Below are 17,363 nucleotides of genomic sequence, written 5' to 3' on the forward strand. Positions count from 1 at the left end.
CGTCCAGTATGGGTTCAGCTTATTTTCATTTATGCTGAACAATTTCAGGATCGAGTATATAGTGGTTTCTGTCTCACAAGTCCATCCCATTGCGGTTTTTATAATATTGACGTGCATGGCTACTTGTTGTGCTTAAATAGACCTCAGATTTAGAAAAAAACAAAGTGGGGATATAAAATAGATATCTTATATATAACTGTAGTTATTTATATAAGATTTACTTCATCAAGGTACTCATTAGGGGATTACCCTTAAGTGGTTCCTAATCCAAGAAGAATGCAGCAAAAATTAATAAGAAGGCTGAGAAGGGAGGCTGCTGCACTACTGGCTATTTGCTACCCGGCCACCGGCTATACTGGCTATTGGCTAGAGACTACTTGCCAGTGGCTGCTGGAACCCAGAGGTCTCAATCTGTCGGAATGGGGTTAGATAAAAACAGAAACTTGTTTATCTTATGACAAATTAAAGTTCGTTTGTTCATGCCTGCTTTCTGACTACAAGAACGGGATTTGATCCCTGGGACGGTGTTTCTTTTGGTGGGGTTTTATTTTTACCATCCAACGTGCACAATAAAACTCCTAATCATGTCCTCGACGTTTACTTACAGTTATTGTGTTTGGTGCAAATATTCATAACTTGTGTTTTTCCTGGTTTTCTTTAGTTTCCGTGAATTTTAAATTAAACACACTCTGGGTTTGGTGGTCGTACTAACCTTCCATAGTTGTAGCACCACTGTAATATACATATTACATGTTTAATCACTTTCACTCTTCCCAGGTTTAATTACGTTTTACTAAGATGTTGTTGTAAACAGTTATTTATCAAAGTTGTCGGGAAAAACTGTAGATTGCAAAGCTACTGTGATAATTTTCAACCAAATCGAATTCGGAAAAAAATGTCAACTTTGTCAGAAATCTGTAAGTTTCAGCTTAAACTGAAATATAGATACAGTGATATTAGGCCTAGTTGACTATCCTACTGGAAAGTTTGTATGATTGGATTGGACTTGATTTGGATTTTTTTGGCGTAGAAAGTTGGTTTCTGCACCAATTTCATGTTGCAGATTTGCCGTTTTGCCCTATATTCTATATTATAAATATTACATTAGCATGCACAAACTTTGGCATTACAATGTTTGGCTCATTGAAAGCTAACTTTACGGTAGAGGTTGACTGTACGAGTATAAATGATAATTCATAGTTAACCAATATTTCTGGTGAATTCTGAACTTTCAAATATGTGATTTCTATAGCAAGCAGAACTGGCCACTGAACGTCTTCGTTATTTAGGAGCAATCTCGAGGGCAACACTATTTTTTTGAGCTAAGAGCGACACCGCTCTTTTGCAAAGATTGTTTGCTCATCATTCTTTTCATCACAAACAACACTGCAGCACGAAACTGATAAAAGAGAAAACGTTAAATATTATTGACTTCTTTGAGACTAATTTTATTTCTTACAACAATCATTAGACATATTACTGTGCTTGGTGTTGCCGTTATTTTTTGTAGCTTTAAAAACGATGCTTTTAAAGTGTATAACAGCAAATTATCAAATTAATGAATGGATGTGGACATCAATAGTTGTGGGAGGTTTTACTCTACTTTGATGGAGATCATTTGCTGCAGATGTGACCAAAATAAAATTCTTCAACATCAGTTTCCATGAAGTTTTACAACATTTATTGAGCAACAGACAATCATAAGTTCCACAATGCAGTTTTGTGACATACGAACATACGAATGAGTTTGATTTTCGAAAATGCAGCAAAATAAAAATATCTCTGAATTGTGAAAAAAATTGGAAGAGACAATACAAGTGCGCTCCTTTTTTATAGAAATGCGAAAGTACGAGCGATGTTCTTTTTTCATCAAACAGGTTGAGCAATGGCCCAGCTCTAAAAACAAGTTATGACCTTAGTTACCTCATTATGACCACCTTGGGACCAGGTCACTTTGGTCATAATATTCGATCACAACAACCTAAGCTGCTACAGTTCTGTTTAACTGCACCAGGATCGATATAGTTAAACACAAAATGACAAAAAGCTTCAAATTCATTAAATTATTTATTTCATTAACATTAAAGTCAATGTAAGGGGAATTTAGAATACACGTGGCACAATAACTGGCACTGGAAATGGAGAGAAACATATAAAAGATATGGACAAAACGGTTATAATATCCGGAAGCTGATCATAGTAAATAGAGAGCTTATTATGGCAAAATTCAGGACCATATCAAAATGGTTATATAAAGCGGGTGATTATATTAAGTGGATTCTACTGTAGCAGAATAAATTTAAGTTCTGCTGATTTTTGTCTCAGACGCTGTTCAGAAACTTTTTTTTACAGATTTTGCAAAAATTCGAAACTTGCAGAACATAGTTGCCCATTTAGAAGAGGTTTGTGGCGGAGGCAGTGGCTTAAATTATCCTTCCACGAGTGAAATTCTTGCAAGTGTCAAATATTTCAAGAATCTGCTAATCGGGTAGGTTACTTAAGCAACAAAATGATGATGCATGATGCATAATTTTGTTTTTTTTTTCAAGGATTTTGAAGGATGCCTCAGAAGTTTTTGAGAAGCATTCCCGAGCTGGAAGCTTTACGAGCTCGGTTGATCGAAGGGCAAACTATATAGCTCACTATAATCTGCCCACACTTGACTACTTCACTCTGTTTGATGGACTCGTGTCTCTCATGGAAATGATATTGAAAGCTAATTCAGGACAAAATGGTTGGTGCTTCAGTGATAAAAGTTTGCAATTAAAACATTTCAAGTTTTTTTATAAATATAGTTTCATGTTAAAATTATCAGTTAAAGTTGTTGTTATCAGTCATTGGTTGAATATGATTTTATTCATTCATTTAATTAATTTTTTAAGTTGTATATTTCAAAGTACTTTTCACGATCCTGTGCGTTACTGTTTCAACCAGAGATGGCAGCAGAGACAATGGAGTGTTTGTGTGTTGCGATGATTTTCGTCGACAGCAACGTAAGAGTCGACCTTCCCATGACTGTTGCTGGAATGTTGTTCGACTGTGGCCATAGAAATCTCACTGTGCAGAGCTGTATCATGAATGCTCTTTGTAGAACAATTATACCGATTTGTTTCGGTGAGTCATTCTTCTATGTACAGCTGCTTATTGGCGACAGAAAGTTTTATCCAGAACTGAGTAGTGACATTTTTACGTTAGAAGTGAAACCATCGTCTTAAGTTCTATGAATAGATTACAAGTTATGTCATGTGATGAAGAGAAGATAGCAATATTGTTCTTACTCCAGATATTGGTGATGATGACGATGCGAACAGTCTGTACTGCGCTGATACCATACCAAGCCTGATAACTCTTGTCTTGGAATATGCTGCAGACGCTTGTTTTCATTTTCAACTAATTGAGACTCTGATGATGTTTAAACAAGATTTGTGGAGCGTAAGAATTTCATTTTGTTTAAGTTGTTGATTGGTTCAGTTGTTTGCATTAAAAAACATGCATTTCAACTAGGATTTGATGTTCATGATATCGTGCGGTGATGGTGTGTCTCAAATTTATGCCACACAGCTTTTGTTCCACTACTGGCCCCATCTCCATCCCAGCCTGAAGAAAGAGCATAGACTCACTAATTCACAATGTACGTATTATGACCTCAACAATCGCACCATTATCTTCAAATATGTAACTACTTTTCTTATTTTAATATTTTCAAAGTGAGCAGAACCATTCGATGCCAAAATACGAAATGCAGCTCGATTTTAAACACAAACTTTGCCGTAACAATAGTCCTGGATCCCCCACTTGCTGCGAGATGTTCAGGGAAATCCCCTCCCCTGTACCTATGTCGCGCTTGTTCCCAGGTTGGTGCTTCACTTTGGATTCTTAAAGTTTAGTTTTTTTCATAGTTAAACACTTTGCCACCAATACACGGATATCTGGATATGTCATGTGAATGGAAACGAATGAATTGCTGCACTTTAACATACGGATCATCCTCATGACTTTTGAAAATTTTTATTCTATTGAAAGGAAATTATGAGCGAAGAGCTCCTCCATAAATCTCTCGAAGTCATTTTGCCGGCCGATGCGGTCGGCCATCGATGTGGGAACTCGGTGAGTTTGACGTTGATCGCTTTAAATTTACTGCACTACATTGCCATGGTAACCACTCATCGTCCTTTGCAGCATTGTCTGTCAGAGGACCCGGTTGCCACGGTGACGCTTCTTGGTGGCAAGTCACGACACGGTGAAGGCGGTGTGACAGTCGACGAATACAGCAAATACATCTCGCTTCAGTTGGTGGAGAATCAGCTGATGAGATGCTGCATGGAGTGCTGGAGTAACTTCAAGCACGTCACTCAACATCTCGATCTGCAGGTACAGATGCCACCACTTCCAACCTGGCATGAGGAGCAAGCCAGGCACAGACAGACCATCGTTGATACCGTTGTGTGGTGAGTTGATGTATATTGCAGTTGTGTTGTTAAAGTTTTATCAGTTGAATATTGTTGAAGTAAATAACTTATCATCTGCTTTTATTAACTCTTCAGTATTTTGAATATTTGAACTGTTTAAACAGCTTTTATTAATCACATTTTTCTTGGTATTTTCTTGTCAGCTTGCTGATAAAACGAGACAACAATTTTCCGCAAACTACGTGCTGTGATTTATCTAGCTGCAAAGACTCAGTGAATGAACTAAACTCATCAAATATTTATGGTACTGCCCGTTTTCTTTGACGTACATTGCATGCTTTCTTTATGCAGCCAATTTTATTTCAAAAATTCTGTTTTTGGGACAAGACATTTTACAAAGTTCCGTAACAAGTTTATTGTATGCCACCTGTATGCATAACATTGGCACAGAAGGTTGATAACCGTGTTGTTGCCATTGATACCGTCAGCTAACTAGAAAAATCCTTTATTACTTCTCTGAAGGCGTTTACCCATGCACTGGTTGTGCTGAGAACATGGGCTTGCAACTGTCACCTAAAACCCTCAGTCACTTTGGGGTTTGGCTGCTCATCTCTCTTTGCCCACCTGAGGTCAACTTTGAATATGTGAGTCATTACAACCTGCTGCCTTGACTTTTGAACAGAAAAGTTCAATGAAGTAAAAATTGGCTGAGGACTATGCACATTGACTTGCTTAATTTTATCGCCAGGGTTCAGCCACTCAACTTATTGCTGCTGTTTTCTGCTGGTACCAGAACAATTCTCAACTAACATCAGGTAAAATCTAATTTTTTGCTTTCAGTTCACAATTTGAACAGCTTCTAACCTCAAAACTTTTGTAACTTTAATCCTATTGTGTGTTTGTCATGGGTTCGCTTTTAATGATATGTTCGCTGCAAATTCAGATGCTTTTGGAAATATGTTGGAAGATTTAAAACCTCGGGTATTAAAATCGTTTTTGTTGTTGATGTCGTTGTTGTTCAGTTTTGTGGAAAAAAGTGCTTCTTTTATACAATTTGGCAGTTTATAACACTCTGTAGTTTGGTCACAACTTTGTGTCTGATGTATAAATTCAGATCAGAAACTCAGTGTTGTGTTGTCTATGCTGGCTTTGATGTCTATGTTATCTTCCTCCACTTTGTATTTAGTATCTTGAAAGCTGGCTTCAAGGGATGCATGAGCGTCACTTCAAAGCGTTTGTTTCATGTCTTCTTCCTCATCCCACACCTGAATGCAGGGTCAGAGGTCATTGGTGAGTAGACTTGCAAAGGTGAAAGGTCAAAGAAACATTGATTTTGTTCTTAACGATTCTTCAATCGATTGTTTTGTACATTGCACTAATTGATTGTGAAATTATGTAAAAATGACGTGAATGACTCCGTGAAAATTGACATAATCGTGTCAATATGATGTTTATTAACTTCTAGGGATGACCTGAAGCCACTTTGGTGTCACTACCAACACGGCCTTCAACTGATAACCTGCCTGTCCTCCTACTCCATCATCAGGTTCCAGGTCTAATCAACAAAACATCTCTTAATTGGCAATCCTAGACTCACAATTTTTTGTTTCTTTTATAGCGCTCAGGTGTGGGATTGCATCATACCGTGTTGGCTGGCCGCTATTTGTGAGAATATTTCGGCCATCGATCTCGAGAAGTTGGAAAAAATTCTCAAGTGAGAGAAATTTTCATTTCAATTTAACACAATTTATTTTCTTGCACTCTTAGGATTTAAAGTTAGTGATGTTGTGAGGATAAAAGTGATGGCAACAATTTCACGGATTGTTTGTTAAGAAAATTGACTTTATTTTCCAAATTATCTTGCAGTGCCTTGTTTGACAAAGACCTCTCTCCTCTGCCGTTCGAAGTTCGCAAAATGTTTGACTTTATTTTCCACAAATTCAAACAAGTCGATATGAATGAGCGTGAGAATGCGCTGGAATGGCTGCAGGTGATATCCTGTTGTGACTATTTTCATAATTTACGAATTATATCAATTGTATTAACTTGCTGATAATAGCTTTTATGAAACAAATATCAGATAAAACTGACTCAATTCTTCTTCATACTCCTTTTCAACAAGAGAATTCTTTATCAAAGATTTTATCTGAAGCTGGGGTCTACATCTCTGTAGAAAGTCTCCTTGAAATGTTCTCCATAGCAGAGTCAAATTTGTCATCTCCTGGTTGCGCTGACAATGTTGACATTATGACATCACAGGTATGTTTCCTCCAGATAAGAGCCTGCTGGTACGTGAAGACACAAATTTCCACTTAATTTTTACATTGTTGCCGGTGTATTTTATCCATATTGTTTTGTGATCTTTTCTTAATGTTCAGTTTATTTTCCACCGTTTTAATGTTTCTTTTTATATTTGTTTATAAGGTTGGAAGGGAGTGGTCCAAAGATGGTCGGGCCGCCAAGTTAAGTGGTAAGTTGAAACAAAAATTTGTGTCAAACTTTTCTGTTGTTGCAATGTCTTGAGGTTCATTCAAGCAGTTCAACCAAATGCATGCAGAGAAAGAACTTAAAGAAATGATGAAGAACTCTCAGAATAAGAGCATGCGGACTCTCCAAGATGCTTTGGAAGCGATGAACGTAATTTGCACTGGACCAAGGTAGGAGATCTGAAGGAATTCATCTACTTTGTTCTTTCCAATTCTCATTTTGTTTTTACAGCCAAGGCAAGAAGTGCGAAGGTGCAACAACTTTTCATGGAAACGTGAACGAAAACAAGCGAAAAACATCCCAAAACAATTCTCGAACATCTCGCATCATAAATTCATCGTCATTTTTCAAAACAAAGCGATTGTGTGAGGGTCAACATGCAAAGCTGGCAATTAGATAAAAAATTAGTTTGCTGACTTTGATATCTTGCAGCCAGTCGATATCGGCGAAGAAACAGCGTGGTTGAACAGAAGGAAGGCGAAGTAGTGAAGCCCCCTGGTAAGAAAAGACCAGCGATGAATTTACCAACTCCTGATGTTAAACAATTCACTGGAAATTCTGTCAAACTCACTCCAGAGCTGAACGCTTGCCGCAGGATTGCTTGCTATGTTGACATGCTGGATATAATTCACAAACAGGTTTCTCTGTTCTTTTGTCATTAAATGTCTGGAACATCAAACACATTTTAAATGCTTCATGCATTCTTTGACATTGGTTAATAATTTTGTTTGTTGTCAAACTTTTTGATAACTGAAAATTTTTTATACAATTTCGAGCGCGCTACAATAAAACCAGCACTAAGTCATCGTGTAACGCATCAACAAAAAACTTAATGACCCAAGTATGGGTTGTAACGAATAGATTCAGTGAAGTGTTAGAAAACGTAAAACATCCAAATGCAGGGTCGCGACTCATCAGTTGAGAAGCCCTGCACCCACCAAGTATAATATTTACCAAGTGGATTGCTTTTTAGTTGCTGCTACAAAATTGTTTGAAGAATGAAGGTTTAGGAGTTGAAGAATCATTGCAGGTTGCATCACTTTGCAACAAATTGCTCACTCACTTGCTTGAGATGAATCAAAGACACGACTTATCAGGTCACTCGAGCAGTTTGTTCATGCTCTTCGTTTTTAATCCCATCATAATCAATCGTTTCATTGAATTATTTTTTACCAACGTAATTGCTTTTCTTGCTGGACGGTGATACGGACTAACCTGCTTGCCATTGGCTCACCTTACAGGGTCTTACACTTTGTTGTTTGTTTGAGTAATCTTAATTGCTTTGCTTGAAGCAGATGACGATTTGTACAGGAAGATGGAACTGCAGCAGACGAACTGCTTGTTCAGTGCCATCCTTGACTTACTCCACTTCATTCTACCCAGCAATCAACAAAAAGTGGTTTGTTTTAAGCGAAAATTAATTCATAGTGGTGCATATGTGTGAGCATAACAAGCATTATTGTAGCTGTTTTCACAACATTTGCAGCCAGAGAACAAGGTAGACTCGGACTGGGCCAACTCACCAAGTTTGTTTAACGTTTCTGGAAGGAAAAACAAAGTTTTAAAAACTGATGATTTTGACGATTACGTACTTTCAGTTCGTATAATTTATCGTCTTGCAATGGTGAGAGGGCTGATTTTTGAAATATTTAAGTAGAATGTGATGTCTATATGTACTTATACAAGTAACACACACAATATATATGAGGATATACAACACACATACGTACATTGCATACATGTGCAGTTATATGTGATATATTTATATTATAGGACAATGTTTATATGTTCATAATGTGATATCTATGCTGCGATGTGCGAATTATTGCGGTGTCAAATATTCCTTTTCCAATTAGTTGCTGACGTGTTATGAGGAGGATTACGCAATCACACTGAAAATTATTGGATCCATTTCACTGCTTTGCTTCAGCAAAAACGTTCTTGACGTAATGTCCAAGATTGATGACCAGGTCATGAGAATTTTTGAGGCTGAAATATTTTTGCCGAGGTGAAGGGAGTTTTGAATTATCCTCGTGTTTTTCTTTAACCTGCTGTAGTTTGATTTTGAAACACTTGTGAGTTTTTGACTTGGATTACGTCGTGGAAATTAAAACCAAAATTGATTTTCATTTTCTGCTTCCGATGTCACTGGTTAATAATTTTACGCCTTTCACTCTTTGGAAGTGTTTTTTATAAAAGAGCAAACTGATGATGCTGCTTTGTCAAGCATAGAACCTACACAAGCTAAAGAACTCGGAATTCAGTTTATTTGCTTTGATTTTTGAAGCATGTGGCGTCAGCTGAAGCTTCGACATTCCGACCTCTCAAGCCAGGTCGCGCTGGTGCTGCTGCACTGTGTCAATATTCTACCTGGAGGCTTCAAAATTCTGATGGATCTTTTTGATTCGCCGTTTCACGCTAAGCGCAACTGGGCACATGGTGATGTCACAATTGAAGATTGGTCACCTCAATTTGTAGTTGGTGGGTTTCGAAATGGAATGAGTTTAGCAAACTTTAAATAAAAGCGTTGTAAATATTTCCTGATAATTTTGTTATTTAGTAGATAGCCTGATTTCTTAAAATATATCATTAATTTACATCAGATTTGAGCCAGCACCAAGTTGCCCTCCTATTGTAGTATACTGTCCTGTAGCTTACAGCATGACCTGACTGTTTGATGGTGTGTGTGGATATGATATGTACTCTGTATGTGTGCATACAAGCTTATGATGTTTTCTTCAAAGACATGCAAATTGTTTGTGTAAAACGAGTCGCCAGTTTGTATTGAAATCTACTTTTTTAAAGTTGATCAAATCCACACGATTCTGCTCAACGTTGATAAGAGTTTTGTCGATGAACGAACCCCGTTGACCTACGTTGTGTCGTACGCTCTTTGTCTCATCTTGGCCGCGTCGTCTCAACCTAACACTGCTCTTCATACGAAAGCAAGATTTGTGATTAAATCATTGAGCACAAAGAATTTGGAGGTTGGGTGATTATTACATTCAGCGATGTTTTTAAATTACAAATCTTGCTTGGAGTTAAAACTTGTGACTTATCGATTAGATAAAAGCTCAGTGCATGGTTATAAAGTGAAGTTTTATGAGATATATTTTAAATGTTATTATTTAACTTTGAAAAGTAATTAAAAGATTTAGTGAATTTTTTACATATTTGTTATTGTTCTTTTGGTAATTTGATTTTTAAACTATGAACTATTTCTGGTGGACACAATTTTATTTAAAATTATCTTGAAGTTTCCGACTTTTATGGGGTGAGGTTTGTGAATAAAGTGTTGAAATTTTTCAGTTAAACTTCTGTCTTGGTTAGAACGCTTATACTTGCCTGAAGCACGAGTACGATAAATCCGTCCTGGATCGGACTTTCATCCTCTCCCAGTTCCTCCTCCTCCATCAGCTTCGACCGGACTCATCCGCTCTTTCCTTCCACAATTTTACTCACTTCATGGACGTGCTCGCAATCGATGCCACTCTTTACAATTTGCTCGGGATTCCATTCCCATTCCCAGCTGGTAGCTGGCCCAGACATGTTTTACAAGATTACGCCATTTTACACAGAATTGTACCTTTGCTGATCGCTGCAATGCTGTTGTTGGAGCCTGGATTATCCATGTAAAAAGTTAACTTTGAATTTTGACTGATTTCAGCTGCTTGTAGTCAGAAGCTTCCTCCTGAAGCGAAGAAACAAAGAGTCTCCCACCAAGTGGCCGGATACAAAGGTGGAACCGGAGCGACATTTGCAGAAAGAATACAAAAAGCGCATCTGGACGTGGAGATCAGTGAATATTTTACGCAATTGCAGTTGTTTAGGATTTGAATGAGTTTGATCCCAGTACTTTTTAACTGGGCGAGGCTAACTTTGATTTCTATTAATTCTAACTTTACGAGATGTTTCCTCCATAGAAATTACTGATAGCCTCTCATCCATTACTTTCAGGTTCGTTGAAGACGATGAGTGGAACGACAATCAACTGTGAACATAAAACCGGTACGACAAGTTGGATTTGTGTTTAACAAGCTTCATGAAGTTGACGGTGTTATTTGTTTGTAGTTGATGACAGTTTGAGTTCATCGGAGGTTGAAAATGAAGTCGATCATGAGATTGTGAACCACCTTATGTTCATCATAACAAAGGTTTCTTGCTCTCCTTCCATTCTTGTTCAATGTTGTACAACTTTTTCTCAATCTGTTTTGTGCAATTTGTCAAATAGCGGCAGTAACTTGAGTGTGGTACAACATCAAAAATGTTTTAAATGGTTAAAAAACTTTCTCTTAAAAATTTCAAAATTTTTACAGTTGTGTCTTTATTAAAAATACTTTTAATTATAAGTATTTCATAAATACTTAGCGACTAAATTTACTGCATTCACCATAAGCATTGAGCAGTTGATGATTATCAAATTTTTTCAATATCCGTCAACATCACTATGAATTGGTTGCTTCTAGTTGACATCAGAGTATTTGAAAATTCACTATCAGTTGTTAAATGTCAATTTTCACTCGGCAGTACATGATTGGGTGTGAAAATGATGTAAAATCTGAGGGCAAGAGAAAGGATTTTCGAACGTTTCTTCGTCAGATTTATGCCTGGTTGAACTACAACGAGGTCGTTGGATATTTTGCCTGCCCACCTTCTGTGTTGAGATCAGTTGCCGGCATTAACACTTTCCTACTAAACCTCCCCCAAGTAAGTTTCGTTCGTTTTCATTCTTGGGGCGTTTTGTTGTGTTTGTGGAAACAAATTGTGGGCAATTGAGTTCATTATTTTTTTATCTGATGATTTTGTTAGATTGATCGTGTCACTTCTTACCTGTTTTTTACGTTTATTTATTAGATCTCGTACTTTGTTGTTATTCTTGCTTTGTTGGTTGAGGGCAATGTTTGCTGTGAACTTAAATGAGACGAAGTTAGCTGTTCGTCTAATCAACGATTTTCAAAGATTTTCCTGAAATTTTTCATGATTTTGCATTTTTTATTTCAAATTTTAATCGCTTTCCTCAGATATTGGATCACAACCAGACACTCGGGAATCTTTTGCTGCCAATGGTCCTGGCTTTGTTGGATATGGTTAGCAAATCGTCAGATGCAAGCTCGGTGGAGACGCAATGTGCCGTTTGTCACATGTGTGCACTTGATCACCTAGTGGAACCAATCAAGATTGCTTGGCTGAGCACCATACGTATCATTATGTACAAGGTGGGCAGCTGAGGAACTAGATTGATTGAATTTCTATATTATTGTTATTATTATTATCAACATTATTAATATTATTGTTGTTATACTTTGTTCCTGTTTTCATAACTCAAATTACGTGACTTGATTTAATAAACCAGTTGGTTGTAGTCATGTATAAATAATTAATTGTTGAGTATTGTTCATTGCTTGTCATGTGTGATGTTGCAAATTTGAGTGCAGTTTAGTTTGAATATTGTGGTTTATCCAGCTCCAACCTGCCCATGTTGCTGATCATAATCAGCGAAATATAAAGCAGCTTTACATTGTTCCAGTACGAGCTGAATGAGCAATCGCAGCAGAAGCAGTTGCTTCATCTCATTCAGATTTCTATGGAAGTGTTGGAAGGGGAATTCCATATTTGTGGCATGGGGCCGGTTAAAGGACATGACGGTAGGAAATTTTTCGTCTTGGCATCAGCTTCTAAACAATCATTTGCGCAATTTTAAACACTGTTCATCTTGGTGTGATCATCTCATATTACCTCCAATGCTCTTTGCGTTTGCCCAGTTGAAGAGAGGGCAGAGAAGTGTCAAACAACTGATCTCAGAAGCAATCCATCCACTCCCGCTCCTCCCAAGCCCAGGTTAGTGGCGGTTGCAAACTAATAGAGCTGCAGAGGTTAAAGTTTGTGAAATATTTAGCTTTTTAGAACAGTTATGGTATTTTTATTAATGTGATACAAGTAATTACATTTGTGGTAAGAAATGTTTTTTCTGAGACACAAAACTTCTGTAGTGTTGTTCAAATTCCTTCCTCAATACTGGAAAAAAATGTCTTCAGCGTTGAATCGAAAGGTGGTTCATCGAGATACCCAGCAAGTCCACTTTCTCAGGTGGGAGGCTAAATATCAACTAGTCCGCTCTCAGACAAATATTTCTGTGTGTTTATAATGACTGTCATGTACTTCTGCGTACCATCACAGTCAGCGAGTTTTCAACAAATTTTGCTTCAAAATAGACGAGCGAGCTTGACTCAAAGGAGGACCGGCCGTTACTCAGCCACCACAGGGAGGTGGGGAAGTTGCAGTCGACGTACGACAACGACCCCTCGGACGATGAGACCGGCTCGAGTGAGGAAAGCCAACCTGGGAAGGATTCGCCAGAAAGTCATTTGCAAACTACTGCTCCCTGTCGTGAGTAAAATTTGTGCTTTGTTAATCGATTTGAATAACTTTGATTTATGCAGTTTAAGTCAGAGTAGTTTTGATTTCAGAATCAAAGAAAAAGCCTTTAGCCAAGAAAGAGAAAGAAATCATAAAAACTTCCTCTCCACAGGCTAGGTTTGTTGAACTTTTTTCATCTGTTAAAAACTTTTTTTTGGTGTCAGTCACTTAACGTTTTGAGAATATTCGTCTGTTGCAAGGTGTACGAAGTGTAATGAGATCATCAAGGAATACAGCTATGAGACCCTCTCCCATTGCGTCATCAACCTCTGTCACTTTGTTCGATTTGATCCGATTCTCGGTGTGCCCCTGCTGCCTAGAATGCTGGCTCTGGTATTAAAACTAATTTTAAACTATTTTCATAATTTCACTTTTCCGCCATTCATGTGCGTTTTCCAGTTTGCTTATATCGGTGAGCCGTTGCTTGGAGGAGTGAAACCTACACCGGTGATGTTTATGGCAAAGCAGTCGATGCGGTGCCTCCTTCATCAATTCGCTGAGAACCACGTCTTCATCCGACTTTTCCTCATCCCATTTCGTGCAGGTTTCCTCTTAACATAGGTCTTGTTATTATTATCGACTCGCATTTAGATAACATTTGTGATGATTTATCCAGACAGCAAGTTCATCCCAGTGGTGGCGGCCTGCTTGAAGGGATACCAGAAGCTTCAATACATCGATGTGCTTGAACTTGTACTCCAGGTTTGTTCTTTCACTCTGGTTGGAGACTCAACAACTCGGAAGATATTTTTAAATCCATGAATCTTCCTCCTCCCAGGGCCTTCCTGAAGATTTGTGTGAGCTGACGTCACAGGATTTATCGTGTCTCTTGTCGAACCTGGCAACTTTTCTCCATCAGGTGCCAGCAGAGACCAGTTCACCATGGCAACAGGTTCTCGGTAACTTCTGCGCATTCTTCACCAAACTCCACAACTTCATTGCAAACAAAGGACTGGTAAAATTTCTATGGCGTTGCTATGACAACTTTGAAATCTGACGAAAATGCAAGTTTGATGACGTAATAGGATCAAAATATTTATTTTCTATTTCAGTTTTCAGCGGACAGTCTTCTTGACGTTATGACGTCACTTCTAAAATCCCCTGCCACGACACAGTTCAAGGTATTGCAGTCATGACGTCATCGGTGATTAAAATTACACGTCATTGTCATAGCGTTGATTTCGCGCGTTTTATTCTTCAGCAATCTTTGCTGGAACCATTCTCGAAACTTCTCTCAACATCGGTCACATGCTGCGTGTTCTCGGTCCAACAACTTTTCAACCTTTGCTCGATCACCAACGAAATGTTCAACAAAGTAAAACCTCTGCTTTGGGTATTTCCCGCTTATTGCTGATGCACTCGTTAATATTCATCGCTTGTCTTGCTTCGAATGTTTTTGGTGAAATTTGCTCCTTTTTTGATTTGATGAATTTGATTGAATATTCGAGGAAAAAGACAAACTTTACTTGACTCGATGCGTTGTCTCCAAACTCGTCTCCGCTCTGAAGATGAACACGAACATAACCGGACAGAATCTGCTCCTGCTCTTACAAGTAACTACAACAAATATCGATATTTGCTACGGTTCGTTCCTCCTTGAAATTAAACCGGCCTACTACCGCTAGATGGTGCTGTTGGATGGGGGAAGCACCATTGCTCCTTTCACGATGTCCAAATTGAACAAGCATTTGGCGCGCGCCTCAGTGGAGGGAAAGGTGAGGTTCATGTCCGACCTTCAGTTGTTTGGCGAGGACACAACACACAGCGGCTAATTTGTCCCTTGTTCAAGGTTTCTTGTTGCGCGATGGAATGCATGAATCCTCACATCGGTGATTGCCTCGACATATTGGCAGACGACGGGTTCCTCAGCAAAATCAAGGTCATTGGTTCGAATTTTGCGCTGATATAAATGCTCTCAGTAACTTATGCTTAATGCTTAGAATAACCATCTAATAACGTTTTTGCAACTGCGATTATATCGTCACAGAGCTGCTCACTTAGTCGTAGCCATGACTACCACTCAGATGACGTATTCAAAGGCTTGCTTGAGGACGAGATAAAGTTGTCTCTGGCGCAGCTAGTGGCGGGGCAACTTCAAGAGAAACCTCTCAACAACTACTTTCCATGTCTTTACCACCCTCCATCGGTTGTACAGATATCACTTGGGTGAGATCCATGGCTACGTTTTTGTAAAAAACTTCGCTAAATCTTTGTTTTAGCCAAATAATGAAATATCTTTCCCGTGGTCTTTCACTCTTGCGGTAGACAGTGATATTTTTGTTACTTATCTGTTGTTTGTGGAAAGCAAATCAATCAGCATTATTAAACTTTGTGGTAAAGGCCGAGGGAATACAACGAGTGCGTGTCACATTTGAAGAAACTTTCCTGGGTATTGTTGGGCTCCCTCTCACACCTAGCCCTCCAGCAGGGGTCGGTAGAGAGCATTTGGAAACCGGTTTGTTCCGATCTTGGTTTAAATCTGGCCACAATTGTGCAAGTTGTGCTCACCGGCTATCTAGCGCAGAATAAGGTAAGGTTGATTGTGAGACGCAATAAACATGATTCTTACGTAATTTGAATGTTTTTCTGACGTCGTTATATTGACCAGGAACCGAAAGTCGAAATGACGTCACTGTTCTATGCCTTCATAGCTTGTCAGGTGAGTTTGCGGCAAAATTTTACTTCTGACTTATCGATTCAAGTCTCATTCGTTTTACTAAACCTCATGCCATCTAAACTATCCATAGCTCTGGACAGTGTACTGTGAACAACTTTCCTATTACGTACCCCCCACTAATCCTATGACGTCAGCGTGTTCGTACAATCCAATAGGAGATGACCACGTCACCGAGATGTCATTGCTTGAGTTCTGGAGTAGTGTGACTCCAAGTATTCTGGTTTTGCTCGAACAAGACGGTCAGGTTTGTCGTCATAATCGCAGCTTTGTTGCGTAACATAAAATATTATCTCAAATGCGTTATGATGACGTTGGAGGGAGTGATGACAATGATGTTGGTGACGTAAGAGACTTCCCGGTTAAAACTTGAATAATTTCGATTCAAGTCGAATATTTCCAGGTATCGATCAACATACGTCGGCACATGCTGAGTCTTATCCAGGGACTTGACAAATACGAGTCCTCGCTTCTATTCAAGGTGAGTTATAGGGGTGGCTAGGCCGGTTCCCTGGGACAAGGTACCGCCCGGTACCGATACTCAAGGTTTGGTGCTAGTATTAGTTTAGGGTAAACCCCATACGGTTGGTTCCAGTGTTATTCCTTGCTTGGCGATAATTCCAATCACATTTTAGGAATCCTCGCTATTTCAGTAGTTCTTTGAAATTTATCAATCTCATTGTTTTGGCCAAAAAACAAGATTCCTACCTTAACTACAGCGCCGAAATAATCCGATTCGTCGTATAAAGACTTTATTCAATTTTTTTTGTTATTGATCAAAAAAACTTACCCAAACTCTTAAAAATATGGGAGTAGGCTATTGGCAAATTTTTTAATTTTTCGTCGCTGTATCTTTTGTATGGTGACGGTTTTCCTATTAATTGTGTGGTTATCAATTTGCTCATATCGTAAACAATTTCCAAACATCTCTGTGTTTGTGCGCCAGTTGTACCCGATGTGGTCTCAGATGCTCGATCCTCGTCCAATGAACGAGTCGATTCTTTCCATCGAGAGAGAAGAAAAATTTCAACAATTTCGTCAAAGTTTGTTGACTTTGTGTTTCGCGCTTGGTGGCGCCTATAAGCAATTAACATGTAAAGATTTTACAAATTTCCACCAAATTATTAAGAGGCTATGACGTATTTTCAGGTGACGTCATAGATTCATCACGTGGGGCACGGTGGAATGGCGAGCGTGTACTTGACATTGTCCTGTCAATCAACAACAAGTTGATTAAACTTGAGAATGACGAAGGACTCTGTGTTGTGTGACGTCATCGTTTGTAATTTTTATGTGACGTAGTCGTGGTTTAGTTGTACTTCCATATATATGAAATATTGTGCTTTGTATGAAATAAAGAATAAATGTTGCTTGTG

At 38.5% G+C, this 17,363-nt stretch overlaps 1 protein-coding gene across 1 annotated transcript; it reads left to right on the plus strand.

Annotated features, from left to right (window-relative positions):
• Positions 1 to 782: 782 nt before the first annotated feature.
• On the plus strand, positions 783 to 17,363 carry LOC143461054 (protein unc-79 homolog). The gene is made up of 55 exons (XM_076958808.1): positions 783 to 917; positions 2,353 to 2,488; positions 2,550 to 2,734; positions 2,935 to 3,114; positions 3,284 to 3,432; positions 3,505 to 3,631; positions 3,709 to 3,854; positions 4,024 to 4,107; positions 4,180 to 4,448; positions 4,613 to 4,713; positions 4,932 to 5,053; positions 5,158 to 5,224; positions 5,353 to 5,390; positions 5,596 to 5,699; positions 5,875 to 5,955; positions 6,028 to 6,123; positions 6,276 to 6,399; positions 6,549 to 6,668; positions 6,834 to 6,879; positions 6,967 to 7,066; positions 7,128 to 7,261; positions 7,329 to 7,534; positions 7,870 to 7,993; positions 8,192 to 8,295; positions 8,383 to 8,520; positions 8,753 to 8,904; positions 9,184 to 9,377; positions 9,702 to 9,883; positions 10,227 to 10,428; positions 10,564 to 10,695; positions 10,854 to 10,904; positions 10,968 to 11,050; positions 11,424 to 11,603; positions 11,918 to 12,112; positions 12,424 to 12,541; positions 12,659 to 12,734; positions 12,887 to 12,983; positions 13,109 to 13,283; positions 13,364 to 13,430; positions 13,514 to 13,646; positions 13,713 to 13,857; positions 13,930 to 14,015; positions 14,092 to 14,268; positions 14,366 to 14,434; positions 14,515 to 14,628; positions 14,762 to 14,866; positions 14,939 to 15,028; positions 15,103 to 15,192; positions 15,301 to 15,479; positions 15,654 to 15,843; positions 15,922 to 15,972; positions 16,061 to 16,234; positions 16,391 to 16,468; positions 16,934 to 17,030; positions 17,137 to 17,363. Exons 1-55 carry the CDS (start codon positions 896 to 898, stop codon positions 17,256 to 17,258), a joined length of 6,807 nt encoding a protein of 2,268 aa, XP_076814923.1. The 5' UTR covers positions 783 to 895; the 3' UTR covers positions 17,259 to 17,363.

The sequence above is a fragment of the Clavelina lepadiformis genome, chromosome 1 (genome assembly GCF_947623445.1).
Source record: "Clavelina lepadiformis chromosome 1, kaClaLepa1.1, whole genome shotgun sequence".
In the NCBI taxonomy this organism is placed as follows: domain Eukaryota; kingdom Metazoa; phylum Chordata; class Ascidiacea; order Aplousobranchia; family Clavelinidae; genus Clavelina; species Clavelina lepadiformis.

Bases quoted from the DNA above. Each gene is read 5' to 3' on its own strand.
- LOC143461054 (XM_076958808.1), top strand. From the start codon at position 896: ATGTCAACTTTGTCAGAAATCT. The intron at 12,984-13,108 runs GTGGGAGGCTAA...GCTTCAAAATAG, and splicing joins CAGCAAGTCCACTTTCTCAG to ACGAGCGAGCTTGACTCAAA. The intron at 15,844-15,921 runs GTAAGGTTGATT...TATATTGACCAG, and splicing joins GCTATCTAGCGCAGAATAAG to GAACCGAAAGTCGAAATGAC.